The 22,740-nt window shown below is 38.7% G+C and overlaps 1 protein-coding gene across 1 annotated transcript in view; it reads left to right on the top strand.

The window, feature by feature from the left end:
- DNAJC1 (DnaJ heat shock protein family (Hsp40) member C1) overlaps positions 1-22,740 on the top strand; it is a 123,394-nt gene that overhangs the window by 49,738 nt on the left and 50,916 nt on the right. Inside the window, exons 4-8 of the mRNA XM_083189290.1 lie at positions 6,545-6,710; positions 7,993-8,090; positions 15,634-15,727; positions 19,025-19,115; positions 19,385-19,557. Coding sequence (XP_083045416.1) covers positions 6,545-6,710; positions 7,993-8,090; positions 15,634-15,727; positions 19,025-19,115; positions 19,385-19,557 — 622 coding nt within the window. The remainder of the gene's footprint in view (positions 1-6,544; positions 6,711-7,992; positions 8,091-15,633; positions 15,728-19,024; positions 19,116-19,384; positions 19,558-22,740) is intronic.

Raw genomic sequence — 22,740 nt, forward strand, 5'->3', positions numbered from 1 at the left:
TAACACATGACATCTATAATACGTTTCACCTTTACCAGGCTAAAAAGTATTGCACTGTACACCAACCATTAAGGAATGTAAGGGGCTGATCCAGTTCTGAGTCATAACCATCAAACTCGCACATTTCTCTCTGCATCCCATAGAGGTGCACAGTGACACGCAATGCTGGAGCTTACCGTAATGGGAATATATGTGCACATTGTCTGATGATGGTTGTAATGTTCCCCATAATACAACAGGCAGTACGGACGGTGTAATGGTTAGAATTACTGCCTCACCGCACTGAGGTCATGGGTTTGATTCCCACCATGTCCCTAACTGTGCAGAGTTTGTATATTCTCCCCGTACTTGTGTGGGTTTCCTCTATATACTCCGGTTTCCTCCCACAATCCCAAAAAATATACTTTGCTCCCAACAAATTAACCCTAGAATGTCTGTGTGTGTGTACATGTGGTAGGGAATATAGATTGTAAGCTCCACTGGGGCATGGACTGATGTGAATGTTCAAATATTGCCTGCGTAATATGTGTGCGCTATAGAAGAAACTGTTAATAAATAAAGCTGTGATTTGAAATTGAAAGCTGTAAAAACTTTAGTATGTAAGCTCTCATGAGCAGGGTCCTCTTCCCTTGTGTGAACTTTCTTCTTGTACTTCGTTAGATGGAATATAATCCCTCAATTTTAGATCACCCTAATACTGTACTTCAGTATCATCTACAGATGGTGATATGTCTGTATATCCTGTACCAGTATCATCTACAGATTTATGTTATTATTTATTAACAGTTTCTTATATAGCGCACACAGATTCCGCAGCGCTTTACAGAGAATATTTGAACACTCACATCAGTCCCTGCCCCAGTGGAGCTTACAATCTATCCCTACCACATGTATATGCACACACAGACATTCTAGGGTTAATTTTTGTTGGAAGCCAATTAACTTACCAGTATATTTTTGGATTGTGGGAGGAAACCGGAGTACCCGGAGTAAACCCACGCAAACACGGGGAGAATATACAAACTCCGCACAGTTGGGCCATGGTGGAGATCGGACCCATGACCTCAGCGCTGTGAGGCAGTAATGCTAACCACTACACCGTCCGTGCTGCCCGATATGTCTGTATATCCTGTACCAGTATAATCTACAGATATGTCTGTATATCCTGTACCAGCATCATCTTCTGATGCAGATATGTTTGTATACCCTGTACCAGTATCATCTACAGATACAGATGTCTGTATACCCTATACCATGTTAATGGGAAAAAAAAAATCTCAAAATTCTCGACTTTATTTTTATGTTTATATTTAGATTTAGATTGAATAAAGAGTTCCCAAATATATCCAAAATATTCCCATCCACATAACTAATAGTAGATTCTCTATTTATGCGTACATTTTTATTGGCCACTACGAGTATTTAAATCCTTTGCTCAATAGCACGGTGGCTGCAGTTATACTGCACAGTTGTATTTGCTTTCGCACTGTAAGTACATTTCAGTGATAAGTCGCTCAGCACTTTCACTCTGTGGAACGCACAGACTGTTTGGTAAGTATGTTAGCGGTACTAGCACATAGCTGACTCTCTCTGCTTTTGTGCACGTTTAGATATTTTTGACCACCCCTGTCGGCCCGAATGCGATGGCTGTGTTTTTGACGGTGTCCTTTCACATTCATCGGTAGTGAAAAGATTCTGTAGAGCTGTGCAGTTTGTTACAGTCTGCAGTAAGGGCTCATTAGATTTACTTTACACAGGGAGCACACACTGGCTGCCTATTTCTTCTTTTCACCGCTCCACATGTTCATTAACAATGCAAAGAATTCGGCCTTCCTCCCTTTTTTCTGACTTAAAAACCTAGAATAGCCTAGCATTGAAAATGGTCTAAAGATCAGCTGATATTCACATACATCATTCAGATTAATCTAGAACCCTGCGAGTACAATTTAACTCCATCTGGGTAGACTCTGTTGCAGAAAGATCAACCGTTTCATTCTTTGTTTAAAAAAAATGGATTTGTTATGTTATTCACTGATTTATATAGCTCAAATAGGGCAGGATCTTTACTTCCCCATCTTCTTTATTTATTTTAATGTGTGGGGCTATTTATCAAAGCTTGGAGAGAGAGATAAAATTATGAGAGATAAAGTACCAACCACTGGGCTCCTAATTTACATGTTAGAGGCTGTGTTGAAAACTGATTCGTTGGTACTTTTTAACTCTCACAATTGTATCCTCCTCTATGCTTGACTAAGGCTGTCTACATGTGACTGACTATGGTTAACTAGGCAAGGGAATTAATAGAGAAGTTGTTATACCAAAGTTCACCCATTTATAAATATACAACACTACTAATTTCCAGGTTTCCAAATCTGAATTTTACCATTTTTCCCCCTGATATTTCAGTACATTTAATTGTTTTAATTAATAACATATACTGTATAAATATGTATTACCGGTAAATAATATAGCGCACGCATACATATATAAAATATGCGTGTGTGTGTGTCTCCTTTTATGTTGTTCTTATATTTTTACCAACCTCTACCAAAGTGGGTTTTAATGGAAGCTATCTCCTTTTAAAATGGACAGTTGTGCGAGCCATGATGTTCATTGATAGTAAAATCAATGTGGAATTGATTGTAAGGATTAATCCTCGGAGACTTTTGCTTAGAGCCTGCACACATTGTTCAGTAAAGTGCTCTTTTAAGCATCTAATGCTGTAAATGTATACCACATTAACCCTTGCACTGCCAGGCACTTTTTACTCTTTCTATAAACATTAAAAAAAATCCACTATGTAAATGGTGTCTTGTAAAATAGCCACTTTTTTTGTGGCTGTGTCTTTTTATAATTTTTCTTTTTTTTTCTTCCAACTAGCAATTATATATATATTTCAGTTGTGACATAAATATATTTTCAATTTAAATCCATAAATATCAGATTGCGTGTTTCTTCCACTCTCCCTCTTTCTCTCGTTCTCTCTCTCTCCAAATAACACTAGGTATCAATTTAATAATAAGTATGGAAGTAGCAACTGCATTTGTTGGTTTTTAATTGATTTACATGTCAAGACTGGCAGTTTAGCAGCTGCGCTATTATTCCTGGATTGGTCAATTTACTTGAGAAAAACCTACTACGGAGTCCCAGTGACCTGCATGACAATATAGGCCCTATTTCTATTCCAGTAATTAGGCTTGCCACTAACTTGGAATATTTTTAATTAAAATATTTTGGTCAATGTGTTGCTCCAAATTAGGCCTTTCAACGTCGATTTTAATTCTTGGCAGTATGTGAGCTGAATCCCTGATGGCTGCAGCTGAATTTAAGTTTTTAACAGGTTGTATGTCTTTAAAGAAGAAAAAAGAAACCGTTTTACCCATGATGCAGGGGAGAATATATACAGATGGCGTACCTATGTTCTACTGGGCATCTATTGCTGTATACATTTCTGAAAGTTCTGTTGTAAGGAGGTTCATTTTTTTTCTAATAATAGAGTATAGAGTACATGCTTTTGAAAAAGTATTCCTTTTCCCCATAATTAATAATTTAATTGTCTAAGATTGGTATATCAGAAACACAGCCATGTCTTTAAAAACCTAATTTAAGTGACCAGGTTCCTTAATCTGTTGGAAATATATAGACAGATGCATCTCCGACTGGTTCTAGGCTTATTTTGTTCAACTCAACGTAACTGTTTACCAGATTAATAAAAACCCCAAATACTATGGAGCCTATTTATTAATCAGTATTGTTGGGATATACCCGCAGATATTTAGGATCCTCAATTTGTATTATTTATTTATTAAGTTTCTTATATAGCGCATACATTCCGCAGCGCTTTACAGAGAATATTTGAGCATTCACATCAGTCCCTGCCCCAGTGGAGCTTACAATCTATATTCCCTACCACATGTACACGCACACACAGACATTCTAGGGTTAATTTTGTTGGGAGCCAATTAACCTACCAGTAGATTTTTGGATTATGGGAATAAACCGGAGTACCCGGAGGAAGTCCATGCAAGCACGGGGAGAATATACAAACTCCGCACTGTTACAGCCATGGCGGGAATCGACTTCATGAACTCAGTGCTGTGAGGCAGTAATGCTAACCATCCGTACTGCCCTTATTGTACGGTGGAGGGACCGTAGCAGAGATCTGCAATATAATTTCTGACCGCAATCGCAGCTCCCATAGCTTTCTGTTCTCTCCAGATAGTGGTACCCTATGACTATGAAGTACTATATATATATATAAATATATATATATATATATATATATATTTTTTTTTTTAAATAACCAGGAGAGGGTTCCCCAGCATTGTCTGCCGACTCAGCATGTGAGGAATAGCATTGGCTCCCAATATAGAAGGGAAATTATTGCTTTTTAAAATAGACATCACAGGGACTTTTTGTAAATTTGGGCAAATGTGAATAGCGGAAATAAGAAATTCCTATTATTGCCCCTGAAACCCCATATTCAGTTAACATGTCCATATCCCCCCCCAAAAAACATGTTTAACTTTGAGGGGAGTATTCATTAAGTAACTTTTTTTTTTTTACGGATAGCTGAGAAAATGGAACTAATTTGGTCCTGGACTATTCAATTGCGATCGTTTTAGCTGCTATTGAAGGCATTTTTTGCCCATGCTTTTTTTGGGGAGGGTGGGTGAATGGCTCATAAAACAGGCATGATTTAGCCCATAACGGGGCAAAAACATGTGGATTGGCTGCTTATTCGCTGGTCCAGGTGTCATTTGCCACTGCTGCATTTTTGGCCTAGATGCAAAATCAGCACTTTAGTTGAATAGTTAAATCCCCATTTGCCCTAAGAAATGTCAAAAAGTGCAGATTTTTCATCTAGGTGAAAAATCGGCTTTAATTGGATACCCTCCTTCAGTGAATGAAAGTGTTCTTCTATATGAAGGATTGTTACATACATAAATATCAGTGGAAATGAAGTCATGTTTTAAGTTCAAATAATAAAGTGTAGGAAGGGATAAGATATTAGAGTTCTACGTTTTTTTTTTTATATTCCCAGATTTCTACTCCAAGCCCTCTACTTCACCTTTTTGTTTTTTGTTTTTGCAAGCTTACGATTTAGTAAAAAGTATTTTAAAAATATCCCAAAAAAATCTCAGATAGCGTTATTAAGCTGTTTACATTCAAATTGGGCATATTGCTGTGTATGCCTGATATACAGGTGCCCATGGTCGCATTCAATGTCAGACTTGCTATATGCCCAAGCGGACGAGATCGCTTGTGGCGCTGTGCAGTGTAATCAAGTAAGGGACGAAATGTCGCTCTGACCTTCATTAACTCGTTCTGACGTGCATCCATGATCCTCTATGTCGGCAGAACATATCGGCGGGGGACACATTTGCCCCACCTGCAGTGCACATGGATTTGTCCATTTTGAGAATAAATTTGTCCTGCGATCAGGCGAGTTAGGGCCATTATCCTGCTTTGCCCATACACCCATGAATGCATGTCTGGGCAGTGTTGATTTCAGGCTTGTACAATAACTGATCATTTCAGATGTTTTCTGGCCTGTAGGGTAAGAAACACTGAATGAGACCATATTTATTACAGTGTCTAAAAATGACATGTTACATGGTAGTTTGTATTGTCATCGGACAGCACTGGGGTCCTGTGCAGTTGCAACAAACTTGTCGTTGTCTGTTTGGAGTTTGTATATGTTCCCCCACACACAATTCTTATTTTTTTTCCACAGTCAACATTATAAAAATATAATGTTGGCTAATGAGTTGTCTACGGAATAGTTTGTAGTGTGTTACTGTGTGTATATGCACACATGTGCTGTGTAACATGCTGGTGCTATATAAATGGATATATAATTTTACTTTCCGCTTTGTGTTCCGAATCAAGTACGCCACAGTTTCCTTTTAAGTTGTAGAATAAAATCCCCCCCTCCCCCAGTCCAGCAGCAAGGTGGGTGCACGGGACATCTGCCGCTCATTACCCCCCCAGCATCCCCACTAATTGTCACTTCTGCCAGAGGTTGCAGGAGGATTTTGAATGTCAGCGCTTGTCCACCTCTTGTATCAGCAGCGCTGACTAGAAGCCACGTCTGTCCTCTGTCAATAATCCTGTCACGTACACAGTAGCTTGGCATGTGATTGGCTGGTTACATCACACAAAGCACTGAATAAGTCATTAGGCTTGTGGACATGTTCTGGTCAAGATAGTACGTCCTCTGTTTTCTCATACCTCATACAGATAGCTATATTTTCAGATTGCTTTTGAACCCTAAAATATAATTCTCACTGAATATAATTCCAGTACTTGCAGACATCGTGCAATAGATGTGAACATTGTAGATATTTCTATAATTGAATATAATAATAATAATAATAATAATAAAAGCAATGCGCAATGTTCTGTTAAAATTCATAAAAATTGCCTTTGTTTTCCGGTATTGGTTTTTCTCGTGTGACTGCTTTATATAAAATATTTCATTTTTGTAGTATTGAGGTGTATTTTTCATGCCTGCACTGAAAGCTGCCATTTGTTGTCCTAGGTATGATGATATCCTTGTTAATGGCCTCCCAGATTGGCGGCAGCCTGTGTTCTATTACCGGCGGGTGAGGAAGATGAGCAATGCAGAGCTAGCATTGCTCCTATTCATTATTTTCACAGTGGGCCATTATGCTGTGGTCTGGTCCATCTACCTGGAGAAGCAGCTGGTGAGTATTCATAAGAAATCGGAATTAAAAAGAAATCATTATTTCTAGCTGTCACTCTGTGTAATTACATTAAGGGGGATCTATCGTTAACTGTGTTTTGTAATGTACTTTTCTTTCATGCCATTGCTCATAGTGTTTTATTCACGGTGTTAATGTTATTATGAAATTACTTGGTTAACGGACAGCAACTTTAATTCGAAGATTACCCCCATCCATCTGTATCTGTAAAATAACTTTAATGGAAATGTACAGCACATTGAGTGACGGCAGTATAGGAAGACGTTTGCACTGCAGTTGTTTGCCCCAATCAATGTTCAAAGAATTTAGAATTGCCCAAACTTCTGCCTTTTATTTTTGGTTCTGCCTTTTTTTTTTTTTTTTTGATCGTTAACTTGGGATGTATACCTTTTTTTTTTGTAATTCCTTTAAAGGTGGTCAAACACTGCTATGACTTTCTCGGAGCAGTATATGATCATCTGAACCCACGTGCGGTCTTTACACATGTGATGTATCGTATCGTATGCGATCCCGTTCACCACCGCCATGTGGTTGCCGAATCTGGAGATCCTATGTGCAGCCAATATGATCTCTGGATCTGTGCCGCTGCGCATGGGGCCGCGGATCGGATGTCAAACACACCGTCAGATCGGATGAAAACCAGGCCAAATCGGACCTATGTATTGGGCCTTTACTCATATTTCAAAGCGGCAGTCTTTGTTAACTTTGTTAGATTTCGGCATCACTGTTAAGCGGGTACACACATGGCAGATTTGCGACTTAATTAAAATTAATACGAGAACAGATAATTAAAATTAAAACATCCAGCAAAGTGACGTTTAACACAAAATAGCGGCTGGGACTTGACGGTTGGAATTTCATACAGACAGCATTTTTGGCCCGATAATTTGCCTTCCATTCTGACCAATGATGTGCAGCCCATGTCACCTTAGGATGCCATGGACAGGTTTTGGCCCAACCACTGGGCATAGGTAAAGAAAGCATACTTAAGTTATAGGAATGGTCAGAATTTTTTTCTTGACCGTTTATTAGTGTGTACTGAGCCTTAAAAGTAGCTTATAGGCCTGAGGTTTTTAAAGCTTTTATTTGTGGCATGCATCTGTCTCTCCTTTTATACAGTATAAAGTTATAAAGTTTGAGGTTAAATAAAGACAATTGTTTATCATGTTCAACCTATGTTAAATATACGTGTCTCAACTGAGTCATTTTAAGGTAGACAACCATTTTATTTGTGATAATTTGCTATTAATTATTGCTCTTTCAGGATGAGCTACTAAGCAAAAAAAAGAAGGAAAAGAAAAAGAAAGCTGGGGGCAAGTCGTTGGAAGACGTAAAGTCTAGTCTTCTAGAAAGAAATGAACGGTAAGATCATGATTTGTTGTGAAGGCTATTCCTTCCTTACCAGATATGTGGCTGCTCCCCTACTGAGACACTGCATTATTCTCTGAGGATGCATTTCAGTTTTCCTTCAACTTGGCCAGTCTTGGAAAATTGGCATTATGCGTTACATGTAGATCATTCATCTGTTGGGAGCATCCATCATACGTGGCCTCCCAACCACTGGTCCTGGATCGCATTTTAAATGGCCACAGTAGAATATACAAGAACACTAAGCTTTCGGGCCAGCTTGACAGCCGTGACCCTGTCCCGTTCTCGGTCTGTTCGACTGAGAATTTGCAGGTGGGATTCAATGTCCCGCCTGCAATGGGACGAGAAGTGGGCATGGCTGCGAGCTGCAGCCAGGAGCTCCTCACTTCCCGGCCATTCTCGGCAGAACGAGCCCGACTGCTTGTGAAGTCTGGCTCTTTCTGCTGAGATCCCCTGTTCAATTCTGTCGGGGAATACAGCATTGAATAGGGCCCCGCAGCCATCTCCCCCGTCGGGAGATGGCTGCGGGAGATTGAATACCCCCCTTAATGATTGGTTCTGTTAAGATCACTGAATACTTCTATTTGAGTATTTAGTCATTAGCGGAGTGTTCAAGGAGTTCTGAATGAAGTTTTTACCTTTTTTATTTTTTTCTTCCTAAATTTACACCTGTTCTGAAGCTGTGAAAAAACATCTGCCTTCATTTCTACGGCTAAAATTCCAGCTTCCTAATGAATACCAAAAACTTTGTGCTGCATATAATTTTGCATGCAGCAGAACCAAATTAGCCTTGCTATTCTGTTAGCATATTGTTCTATTCTTAATATGCCTACAATGCTCCTTTATATGGATTAGTGTTTTTCCTATTCTGGTGAAGATATTTATTTATTTATTAACAGTTTCTTATATAGCGCACACATATTCCGCAGAGCTTTACAAAGCATAGTTATGGGCAAAAACACATAGCGAATTACAGCACAAGACAGTTTAGGACAAGTACATGGTTAATATGGATAGTTGTATCAGGGGACAGGACACTGAAGCAATCATCAGGGTGGCAGAGGTTTATAAATTCTAAGAAAGGCACATGAGGAGAGATATATTGCCATACCAGTATTTCAGTAAATACTAATCCAAATGGAGCTAGCTACTTATGGTGACAAAAAACATATGAAAGCAGTTTTTTTAAGTTTCAAAAGTTTTTTTTTTTTTTTTTTTATGACTTTATAATAATATAAATGTTTTATACTTTTGTGCATTTATTGTTACAGGTTGAGCATCCCTTATCCAAAATGCTCGGGACCAGAAGCATATTGGATAACGGATAATTCCCTATTTTGGAAAATTTTTATATTCCAATGAGGTATCTTGTATTTATGTTGTATAAACACATCAAACGCACACAGATATATTTGATTTGTGCATGAAACAAGGTTTTAAAACATGAAGCAAAGTTTATGTACAATCTCGGACACTGAATTTAAATGCCAAGCAATAATTTTCTTGCACATATTTAGTGCCAGTTACATATCATTTCCCCAGTGGTGCCAGTCACAAATGTACCCAGTAGGTTTTTAGCAAAAAAAAAAGTACATTCTGGAAACTATGGTTTTCGGAATAATTTGGATAACGGATATTTGGATAATCAACCTGTAATGTATAAAATAATTACTGTGTGACTTTAAAATTATATATATTTCTTAAATTCTCTATATACAGTATACTAGGCACCAATTTATTTTGAATACTTTAAATGACGCCTAAATATATTACACAATTGCATGGACTCAGTCACCATTTGGTATATACTGCATACGGCATCACATTGGCTAATCATATGTCACATGTGTGACACGGATTTCACTGAATCGGTGTGCTTCCACATGAAAAGTATTTTGTTTTACGGAGTTCGGATTGGATCTCATATAAAACATACACTATATATATATATATATATATATATATATATATATATATATATATATATATATATATATATATATATATATATATATATATATATATATATATATATATATATATATATATATATATATATATATATATATATGATATATCTTCTGATTTGAAGCTGGAGGACTCACTAGGCTCTATTGGATGCTGGTTCAAATCCCCCACTCTTTTAAAGTGCCGTTATCGATGCCCTTTCGTATCGGATCTCTATAGAGACACCGAATTCTTTTACGGATTTTTTTAAAGATTCCATTAGATCGACATACCGCTCTTCTTGTATACCCCTGAGGAAGTCTCTTCGGAGACTAAACGCATTGGGTTCTGTCCTTGCGGTTATCCATCAATTGAATTGAATTTGAATCAAACAGATGTCTTCTCATTTTTAATAAATGTTATCAATTTGTATTTTCTTGTATCATTGTTCACCTTCACCTAACACTTGAAGGTGGTGGTACTTTTAATAACGCCCTCTACGCTCCTACTTCTTCTATCTATCTATAGATATATATATATATAGCAGAGATACAGCCAGCACTGACCACCTCCAAATATCAAAGCTTGCTGGGGTGCCTCCTTAGGGCTGATGTAGTCCAAACACAATAGAGAAAGTAAGTAGCACTCCTCAGACTTCCAGCTGAATAAAACTTAGTCCTTTATTAAGGTATTGCCCAACGGTGTTTCGGGATGTACCCCCGTCTTCAGGGACAAGCAGTCACATATATATATATATATATATATATATATATATATATATATATATATATATATATATATATATATATATATATATATGTGTATATGTATATGTGTAAAACTGTCTTTTTTTTTTAATCCCCATGTTTCATTGCAACTATTTGAACATCCCCTTAGTGTAGATTATTATCTCATTTCAAGTCGTCTTTTTCTGCATTGGTTTATGCCGTCCATTTGGATTAAATGCTAAATGAGAGGAGCATAATCTACTCCATTCAGCACAATGCCATCTAATCTAAACACCAGAACAAAAGGAAGACACATTTGGTAGAAGTAAGCATTTGAGTTACTTTGCAGCGATGGGAGCTTCGCGCTGGATTATCACAAAGGGGATTTAACAAAGGTTCAACGGGACGTAATTCAGTTTCTTTCTCATCCTGCCCATAAAACGTAGCTGACGTAGAGGCCATGTTTTAGCAGATGTAAAGCATGGTGGGTAATGGCATTCAGCGTCCTGAAAGATAAAACCATTTTTCCTATTGACTTTTAGAGAGAATTAAAGCATTTTTAAATAGTTCACCCAGCAGGGGCAGGAACTGGATCAATGGAAAGAGGAGATCAGAGGCAGTTCTGCCTGTTTTCTATTCTGGTGACATCAGTGAGTAATGCTCCACTGAACTGTTGATGACATTAATGTTTTTTTAAGGTATTGGCTTGTTTGTTCAGCTTTCCAAACTAGTTATTTAAGCATTGATTTTTCTTTTTTTTTTTTTTATAAAGTTAATGGGTACCATTGGGTTATCTTGGGTTTTGGTTATTTTAGGAGCTGCTTGTGCATATTTTTTAAAAACCGTTATCGTGCTAGTTTTAAGGTTAGATTAGCTCATTTTGATGTCTGTGGATGATGGTTCCAGCTAAATGCTGACATAGCGATTACATTTACGTCAGGTTGGAATCAAACATTTCTTCTCAGACATGGCTGTTGGCTAATGCACTTGTAAATACTCATTACGTTTATGGTGTGCTGTTTATTAGAAGCCTTCTAAAGAGTGTAGATGTTGCCCATAGCAACCAATCGGCTTCTACCTAACCATTTTCGACTGTATATTCTATAAAATAAGTGGGATTCCAAGGGATGCCACTTTTAGTCTCGCTTAGAGGTGTCTCACTTATCCAGGTTCAAGAAAGTTGTGTCTCCCTTATAGAGATTGGATATGACCAGGAGGACAGTAATAAAGGGGCATACACACGTAGAGATGTGTGCTAAGCGATTTAAGGTAGGCGATTTCCCTGTGTCCAGATTGCTTATGGGGAGCACATACACATGCAGAGATTTGGCCGGATAGTGGTTCAGAATGAGAGATCTCGATCACTATCACTCATTCTGTGCACACAGAGAGATTTGCAGTCACTTGCTAAGCAAACTAGTAAGATTTCTTAGGAAAGAGCACACAATCGCTCCGTGTGTATGCCCCTTTAGCATCTTAAAACCAACTGGATAGATTGTACTAATGAGATCTACAGAGGTTGCTGCAGCTGAACGTTATTAGAACCGGCTCTGCAGCTCTTTTTTTTTGTAGCATGCATTGTGTCCTCTCACTATGGTCAGAGGTGGTGCACTGCTGTGTTTGGTAAGGCAAGTGTGGTGTACCTGGTTGAGTACTATTACAAAACTGCTCATGGTTATGCTGAAATCAGTAGAAACTGTAATATATCTGGGTGTATACATACATACATACATACATACATACATACATACATACATACATACATTCATACGTCACAACAAACATACGTCACAGCATACCCTCCCACTAAAGCATGCTGAGACTTGTAGTTTCACATCAGCTGGAAAGCCACAGTTTGCCCAGGCTTGCAATGCTATGTTAGCTACACGTGGGTGTATCATTAATCTTAATTCTTTAAGTAATTTAAACATTTCTAGCAAAAAAAGAGGACAATCTGTTTTACAGCTCAAGGAGCAGATGTTTATTTTTACTTAGCCACCAGCTTAAGGTGTCCTAATTAAAGTGTTGACATTTCTGTCCTAATGGCAGGCCAAGACCCACAGTATTACAGTACCATCCCAAAGTAAGATTATTATTTTTTTGCGTGACATTGGTGCACAACCTGTGCGCAGGAGCACCGGGCCCTTGTAAAACTGAGCAGCGTGTGCTGGGCTGGGGAGAGAGGCTTCTGCAGAGGCAGCCTGTCCTCTCTCTCCCACTTCACGGCTCTCTGCAACGGGGAGAGAGCCACTGCCTGTGAGACTGTATCCCCAATAGAATTTTTGCAATCTGTTTTTATGATTGGTTTTTGGATTCTCCAATCATCTATGGCAGAGGTTCCCAAACTTTCTTGAACCACTGCGCTCCACAGTATCAGCATTTTTACAAGGCAATCCAGGTTAAAAGTTTATTATTGATAAATTAAAGGATAAAAATCTAAACGTAAATTGTACCTACCCGTCCTCCTTAGAGGCAGTTATGTGGTGGTGTACAGCATGGCACTTTTGACTGTCAACATGTTTTTTTTAAAGCTAGTTGACACGCAATGTTTTAACAATGTACTTATGATCTGTCGACCTGTTACTTTGTATGTGCAGAATGTACGGTCATAGGATCCATTTCACAACCCGCAGGACCATGCTTTAGACCGTAATCATACCGAGTGCATCGCAAGAGCCATCAAAATCTTTCATTCGTACCTCAAATCGTTCTTCTGTATGGCCAGCTTAAGAACCTTGTGGCACCCCAGGGTGACAAGACACACAGGCAATTTTATTAAGCCTGGTGAAGTGATAAAGTGGAAGGTGATAACACACCAGCCAATCAGCTCCTAACTTTTACTTTTCAAACTCAGACTGTAACTTGAAAGTTGGCGGTTACGTTTTTTCCTTCCACTTTATCACTCTACCAGGCTTAATGAATCTGCCGCACAGTTTGGGACCCACTGATCTATGCCTTATCTTTTGTGGGGAACCTTCTCTTTAGCTCCTCGAATGGAATAACAGTGCACTGAAGCCTAGTTGATTTTGCAGTGTAAATGATTGCCGCTTTAAAAAACCTGGAGATTTCTTATCGAATCTCTTACTTTCTGATTCTCTCACCCTATTACATTTCACCCATGGTCTGGGTTGTCCCTGACCGGTTCCAATATCGACATGTATTAGTTGTACATGCTCAAAAGATTAACGTGTAAAATGTAGAACGGTCTTACAATCGATAGGTAAAAAAATTCAACATGGTTACAAGGTCAACTTGATAATGTTTGATGAGTTTTTGGGTGATTTCACTGTTTTTCCAACTTTTGCTTGATTTACTATCCACATGGACTACATAACCTTGCCTGAGGCGTGGCAAGCCCCGAAGGGTACATGGTCCACCAATTTTGATATGTTTAAACCTATAAAACAGGGGTGGCCAACCAGTCAGAGACAAAGAGCCCAAAAATATATTTAGGGACCCCGAAGAGCCAACATCAGGCGCATATATACATTTATACATGGTCACTCATACATGCATAGATTTATACACCGCCACCTTCATACATGCATACATTTATACACCACCACCTTCATACATGCATACATTTATACACCACCACCCTCATACATGCATACATTTATACACCGCCACCCTCATACATGCATACATTTATACACCGCCACCCTCATACATGCATACATTTATACACCGTCACCCTCATACATGCATACACCGCCACCCTCATACATGCATACATTTATACACCGCCACCTTCATACATGCATACATTTATACACCGCCACCTTTATACATGCATACATTTATACACCGCCACCTTCATACATGCATACATTTATACACCGCCACCTTCATACATGCATATATTTATATACCGCCACCCTCATTCATACATGCATACATACATACATACATACATACATACATTTATACATACATTTATACACCACCACTCTCATCCATCCATCCATACACTGCCTCCTTCATACAAGCATACATATGCAGCTCTACTGAAATTCTCCCTTCCCCCAAACACAACCCCTACCTGCCACGCAAGGCCACCTTTCCCAGTTAACAAAGGGTAACTTACTGATAGATGATTGCTGCCCCTACATATCTCCCTGCTTATAGCCACTGCTCTTCAACTAACCCACCAGCTCTGTTGCCGCTGGTCAGCTGTAGCTGTACACCACAAGGAATACGCAGCACGACCACTGAGTCGGCACACTGCACAGGAAAATTAAAAGCCGGATGGGGAGGAGGATGCCGCTGGCTGCACACTGTGCAGGGAGGGTGGCGATGCTGGATGCCTGTCATATATGGGGAGAGGCGGTGGGTGCTTTGCGGCCTGCCCGCTATGCAGCTTCTCACCGTGTGGGGAGGTGTGTGCTGCCCGATCGTTGCACGATGGGGGTGATTGAAGGAGCTGCAGCTCATTAAGGAAAGAGCCGCGGGTTGGCCACTCCTGCTAAAAATTTACACCCAAAAAGCTATGGAAACTTTTGTCAACACTTGTAATGTTGACCTTTTGGCGATCTTGACCATTGTCTACCTAATGCATGTTGGCAATATGGCGTTGACCCAATGAAAGTCTATCTATGCCATTTTGATTTTCTATTCTGCATGCATCTCTGACAGTGTATAGCCAAAATGCGAATAACCAAGCTATGTTTACTTTCAACCATAAATCTTTTAGGTACCAGGTAGAGTGCACTCATTTTATCCGCCTGTAATTGAATGAGCTAAAATGTTGTTGTCCTAATTTTGAATCTTTACTTTAAATAATATATTGTTTCTTGCCACTTGCGATGCATTACTGTATGTAGCTTCTTTATTGTGTGATGAGCCTGTCACGTCTATTACAGGATCCTTGAAAAACCACAGTGGCGGGATCTACTTCCTTTCAAGCTGGGAATCTGGTTTTATCTAACAGTCCGATCGCTACCTCAGCTATTTCAGGTATTTCTTATTTATTTTCCATTTTTGTAATATTCTTTAAAAGCAAATGTTTGCTTTCAACTGTGTTATTGAATCTCTGCTTTTTGTCACAAAGCGAGGCCACTTACTAACATCTAGCCTTTCAGCATTTAATATATCAGTGTGTGTGTGTGTTTGTTCTGAAGACTATAGAAAGCTTTTTTTTACTTAGTGTGTGGATGATTGGATGCACTTTAAAACTTAGTGTTTAGGTTTCCCAACATATTTTATTTTATTCTTTAAAAGAGGTACTTCTGCTTTGAAGCAAATGTGTTCCACTATAACAGCATTTGTAGCCTTGATGTAAGAACTCTGATAGAAGAGTAACTCTTAAATGGCAGGGTACAGTAGAAGAATGTAGTCTGATGTGTAATGGTTGCACATATCAGTCTTAAGCTGTGTACACACGGTGCGATTTTGTTTATCGATTTTGACTATATAGATAGCAAGTTAGTCAGAAGCGCACTGTGCTCAGCTGCATCCGATGCTGATGCGCAGCCCCAGTGGCATTTGTATGGCAAATAGAAACAGACTGTGCAGGCTAGTTTATATCTACTATGTCGTAAATTGCCTGTCCACCATAAGTGGTCGACCTATTGCCTGTCCACCATTAGTGGTCGACCTATTGCCTGTCCACCATTAGTGGTCGACCTATTGCCTGTCCACCATTAGTGGTCGACCTATTGCCTGTCCACCATTAGTGGTCGACCTATTGCCTGTCCACCATTAGTGGTCGACCTATTGCCTGTCCACCATTAGTGGTCGACCTATTGTCTGTCCACCATTAGTGGTAAACCTATTGTCTGTCCACCATTAGTGGTCGACCTATTGTCTGTCAACCATTAGTGGTAAACCTATTGCCTGTCCACCATTAGTGGTTGACCTATTGTCTGTCCACCATTAGTGGTCGACCTATTGTCTGTCCACCATTAGTGGTAAACCTATTGCCTGTCCACCATTAGTGGTTGACCTATTGTCTGTCCACCATTAGTGGTTGACCTATTGTCTGTCCACCATTAGTGGTTGACCTATTGTCTGTCCACCATTAGTGGTTGACCTATTGTCTGTCCACCATTAGTGGTTGACCTATTGTCTGTCCACCATTAGTGGTTGACCTATTGCCTGTCCTCCATTAGTGGTCGACCTATTGCTTGTCCACCATTAGTGGTTGACAAATTGACTGTCCAACTATTGCATGTCCACCATTAGTGGTCAACCTATTGCCTGTCCACCCTTAGTGGTTGACAAATTGACTGTCGACCTTTATTACTGTCATTTAATTGACCGGATCCCTTTGGTCAGGGGTGGGGAACCTTTTTTCTTCCATGGTCCATTTGTAATGTAAAAATTTTTTTCCGTGAGCCATATCTAAAGCCACTTACAAATTTCCCTGCATCACCCGACCCAGGCCCGTCCCACGCTCCAGAATAAGACTCCCATGCTCCGGCTGCTAATGAATAAGACACCTCTCACGAGAACTCCCCCTTCCTTGAATCCTAGGCAAGCCGTCATGCAGATGGGCAGGCCAGTCAAACTGGCTACGGGTGCCGATTACGTCCCATAGGCCGGATGTTCCCCACCTTTGCCTTAGGGGATTGTGCCTAACTCAAGCTTAGGGTACCCAGGAGGCTCCAGCTATTTACTATATAACTTTGTATTGTTCAACTGCTGGATAGATTCAGGTTGTCAGCAATTGGTGTATATACACCAGTCGGATCAACATGCTGTAGATTAATGGACATGTCACAGGCATATTTTTTTTGGTATGAACTTATATTCTATATATGAACTCAATAAGAACTAGTGCTTTAACTGAGCTATGAAACTTCTAATTTTTTAGTCTAGAGATTCTCCTCCAATCTTCAATTTTTCAAGGTCTTCAAAACACCATTTTTTTTATTCTTGCCTATACTAATCCTTCCTAGTTCACTACCATCTACTCTACCTGCAATGTCCACTCGCCATGTCCACGTGTCCAGCTATCTCCACCAAAGTGCCCCCTAGGTTGTAAGTGCCCATGAGCAGGACCATTACTGTACATCTCACGTCTGTTCACTCTGTGTGCCCTGTTTGTACCTCTTCTTATTTTTATGCCAGTTTATATAAGAGCATGTTCTTCTCCTATGTTCTGGACAAAGGAAATACACACGGGATGTGTTGTGGTTACCGAAGGGCACAGTCCCGACAGTGGAATCCCAATGGTCATAATCCTGACCGATTGCAGGTTTTCTTTAAGGTGCCGGAGGGCTGGGTTAGGCTGGTTTCACACACTCCGGCTCCTGCCAGACAGCGAAAACCCGTACGGCCAGGAAGCCGTGCAGCACACAGTAGATTATGATGGAGGGGATGGCCACAGCCCGGCAGCCGTCCCTTCCAGTGGTGGGATCCGGCTGCAGCCGTCCCGTGTGAATGGACACAGTAGTGTCCATTCACAACTAATGAGTGCGGCACGGCTCCCTGGCCGTGCGGGATTTCACCGTCCGGCAGGAGCCGGAGTGTGTGAAACCGGCCTTAGGGTTAGAATACTCAACGAAAACCATTGGAATGCCGCTGCTGGAGTTTTGACCATCAGGATCCCGACCACCGGGGTATCGTACTATGTAACGTAACTATGAATGTAGCTGTGCCACTGTGATACCTATATACAGGGCTATTTTTCAGCAGGCTCCAGCAGGAACTGAGGCCCTTATTCTCGTTCACTCTTTCTGACAAAATATTTCTTAGATGGACAAAACCATGTGCACTGCAGGTGAGGCAGGTGTTACTTGTGCAGAGATAATTAGATTTGGGTGGGGTTTTACACCTGCCTCACCTGCAGTGCACATGGTTTTGTCCATCTCTAAGAAATATTTTGTCAGAAAAAGTGAACTAGAATAAGGGCCTCAGTTCCTGCTGGTGCCTGCTGAAAAATAGCCCTGCCTATATATTTACCACACATGTTATCGTAAGGTTTCGAAGTGCAGCTTGTAATAAAAAAAAAAAAAAGCCTCTCTTAGTAACTACAGTGAAATCGAGAACAGAAACTAATGAACTGAAGTATTTTCATGGCTAATAATTCTATCTTGCTGAGTTTAATGAAGGCCTGAGAGCTTTCGCATCCATCAGATTCCCACTACTGTGCTGTGGGATGCGGACATATTGTCATCCATTGCTTTTCATTGTCTCTCAGATGTGTGAAATCCTCATGAAGAGAAGAGATGTGCGAAGCTTTTCTACCAGAGTGTTAAAGGAACATAATCTCTAATTTTGCTAATTGTATTAATTCCCTTGTTTGAACAGGACATCAAGCAGTTTTATGCTGAGTACAATGATAAGAAAATGAAAGAAAAAGAAGAGGCCGAAGCCCAAGCAGAGCTGGAATCCCTACTAAGTATGTTTATTCCTATTGCTTATATTTATCAGTATTGTGCTACTCACACAGAATTAAACCTTCTCGTAGCTGATATAATGAAGTGGAGAATAATTTTTTTATTCTCTCTGTTCACTTCTTATAACATTCATTTGGTTTCTCTTTGCCCATTGCCATATTTAGTGAAAATATACCTATTTTTGTAAGGAAGGATTTCAGGTAGCTCCGTAAAAAAAAAAAAAGTGTTACGCATTTTGTGACCTTTCTTTAAACTACATTTAAATCTGCAGAAGAGAAGAAACCAAAAGTGAAAAAGGTGAAATCTGAATTTCCTGTGTATTCTTCAATTGACCCTAATTGGGGTGCCTATGTCCCTACTTATGATCAAGGCGTTAGCATTGAGGAAATTGAAGAACAAGTGGATGATTGGCTGGAAAACCAGAATAGAACACTAAAAAAAAAGGTGCGTCTTTTTTTCCTTTCCTTTTTAAAATGTGTTAAACTTATCAGGGGGCAGGGTTTAACAATCTGCTTCCTTGTCTGTACATGCACAGATGATTTAATGGGTCGTTAACGACTCGTAGGAGCGTGCATCGTCCGTTGGCTGGTGCGTTAACACTGGGCGATTTTATAATGAGTGATATCGCTCACACACAAGGGCTGAACTGATCGATATTGCATATTATATCACCCAGTGTGTACAGGCCTCTATACTTAGCAGTACTTTCCAAAATATCTACTTTGAAAGGACTGATGTCCTTATTGTAAATGTAATTACTAGCAACAATGACCTGCCTGTTGCCCAGTTTGAAATGACCATAAAAAGTCGTTGATCAAAATAGATGAATTGTTCACCTTCCCAAAGTGGGCTGTTACTTTGCTTTATTTGTTTATTTTTTTTGTGTGGCTAATATGTTAAAGCTACTTGATTGTCCATTTAATTAAATTTTTGTAATAATTTTAATACAATGCTGAGTTTTAGGGAAAATAAATGTATTGCAACAGGAACATTCAATGTGCTTTTAATGTAGTCTTTTATGTTCTATTTGGAGATTTCTTTTTCTTTATTATTGTTTAAAATCAGATGTATAATTTAAAGAATTTGTTTTTGACAAATTTACCACCCCAAGCCAGAGAATTTTTCAAGCTGCCACCCAAAACCAGTCCACAGTTGCCCACTTTTGCACTCTTGTACTAGATTGGCACACACACGTGTGCCGAGGAAGAGACACACACGCATTCAATTGTGCAATCAGTCACTTAGCATTCTTTGTTAGTTGTGATTTTGTATATACAGTATAAAACATTTTCATAGTTGCACATATATCCCCAAAAATGGAAAATATTAGGTATTAACCCTGCAAAGTATGACACATTAAACAGCAGGTAGAAAATTCGTATCTTTTGGAAACTGTAGTTTATTGTAAATGTAAAAAAAGTTAATTCGATCATTTGCCTATATGACATATTTTTGTTTTACATTTGATGCATAACATTTTGGGAATTTTTCTATTTTAATTTTTTTTACACACATATAAAATCCTCTTTCTTGGAATATTTCAATTAAATTTTTTTTTTTTTTCATAACGGAAGTTAGTTAAAATCGCTTTTTTTTTTTTTGCATTGTGGTGTGCAATCAGCCAGCCTCTGTTTTTGTTCAGGCAATGATTGTGGTGATTGCATGTACAATGCTTGCATTGCAGTTGATTTCCCCATGTTGATAAATGGTCAGTGTTGTCCTTTCTCACATCAGGAGGCACCCCTGGAGGTTGGCCTATTACAGATGAATACCTTTATTTTACTCTAAATATAACTTTAATTAATTTAACTATATAATGAAAACTCTATTGTGTATGCATATATCATCATGAAGTGGAATACACTCACATTGGGGAATTCACAGTATCATGTTTAATATGCAGTAATAATATTTAATATATTATTAATATTCTCAACATTGGTTTGCAATAACACAGGTTCTAAAATATAAAGTAGTTTTTTTTTTTTTTTTTAATCTTGCAAGTATTCATATTGAGAATTTCGTAACAATAAAAATGCTTTCTGTAACTTTAAAAAAAAAAAAATATTTCCCTGTCAAAAACATTTCAAGAACTAATTGAATGTGGTAATTTTGTAAAAGTACTCAAAAGCTCTGTTAGCTGCAGTGCATGGATATTCCAGCAGAGGGCAGAAGACAAGTATCAGTTTGTATAAGGTTTGTCAGGAATGTATTGGTCTTGTTGATAATGTAGAGGTCTTAGATATTTATTTATTTATTTATTAACAGTTTCTTATATAGCGCAGCATATTCCGTTGCGCTTTACAATAGCAGACAGTGATAAAACAAAACAGGGTATTTACAGACAGTCAAAATGTAGGAGGGCCCTGCTCGCAAGCTTACAATCTATAGGGAAATAGGCATTGATACATAAGGATAGATACTGTATTCTTTATTGCATTCTTTATTTATTCAGCAAATACTTTGACACAGTTGTGTGTTAGGGTTATATGTTTTTGGGCTTATACAAACCAATAAATCAAAGTTATTTAAAAATGGAAAATAACTTCTTTAAGTTGTATATTTTACTTTTCGTGGATAATAGTTCAAGTAGACCCCGGTGGTGCTCCCTGTGTACTGTAGCAGTTGTAGTAGTTTTTGTTTTTCCTCCAAGTATGAAATTATTCTTGCATGAGAATTTTGGTTCAGTCTACTTTCTGAGCACTTTATGCCCCCAAAACAAATCTTGCTGGTATTTAACCCCTTCCTGACAGAGCCAGTTTTTGCGTTCCTGACAGAGCCCTTTTTTTCAAATCTGACATGTATCACTTAAGTGGGGATAACTTTTTTTTGCTTTTACTTATCCCAGTGATTTTGAGATTGTTTTTTCGTGACACATTGTACTTCAAATTAGTGGTAAATTTGGGTCGATACAGTCTGTGTTTTTTTGTGAAAAATACCAAAATGTCGTAAAAAAATGGAAAATTTAGCAATTTGCAAAATGTTAAATTTTCTGCTTGTGAGACAAATAATCATACCACTCAAAATAGTTAATAACTAACATAGACCATATGTCTACTTTATGTTTCCATCATTATTTCAACTTCCTTTTAATTTTTTTGGACACTAGGAGGCTTACAATATGAATAGCAAATTCTCAAATTTTCAAGAAAATTTCAAACACTGATTTTTTTAGGGACCAGTTCAGTTCTGATGTGACTTTGAGGGACTTGTATGTGAGACACCCCCATAAATGATGCCATTTCAAAAACTGCACCCCTCAAAGTATTCAAAACAGCATTTTGGAAGTTTGTTAACCCTTTAGGTGTTTCACAGGAATTAAAACAAAGTGTAGGTGAAATTTCAAAATTTCTTTTTTTTTGCAGATTTTCAATTTTAATACATTTTTCTAAGGAACACAGTAGATTTTACTAGAGAAATGTGACTAAAAATTGATTCCCCCAATTCTTTTGTTTTCATAAATATCCTATATGTGGCCCTAGTGTGCACGGTGACCAAACCACAGGCTTCATAATAGAAGGAGCACCTACTTGATTTTGGAGCCTCCTTTTTATGAGATTATTTTTTAGGCACCATGTAGGTTTCTAGGCACCATAAGATGCTAAAAGTTAGGAACCTCTCCCACAA

This window comes from Crinia signifera, chromosome 5 (assembly GCF_055691185.1).
Source record: "Crinia signifera chromosome 5, ASM5569118v1, whole genome shotgun sequence".
NCBI classification, from domain to species: Eukaryota; Metazoa; Chordata; class Amphibia; order Anura; family Myobatrachidae; genus Crinia; species Crinia signifera.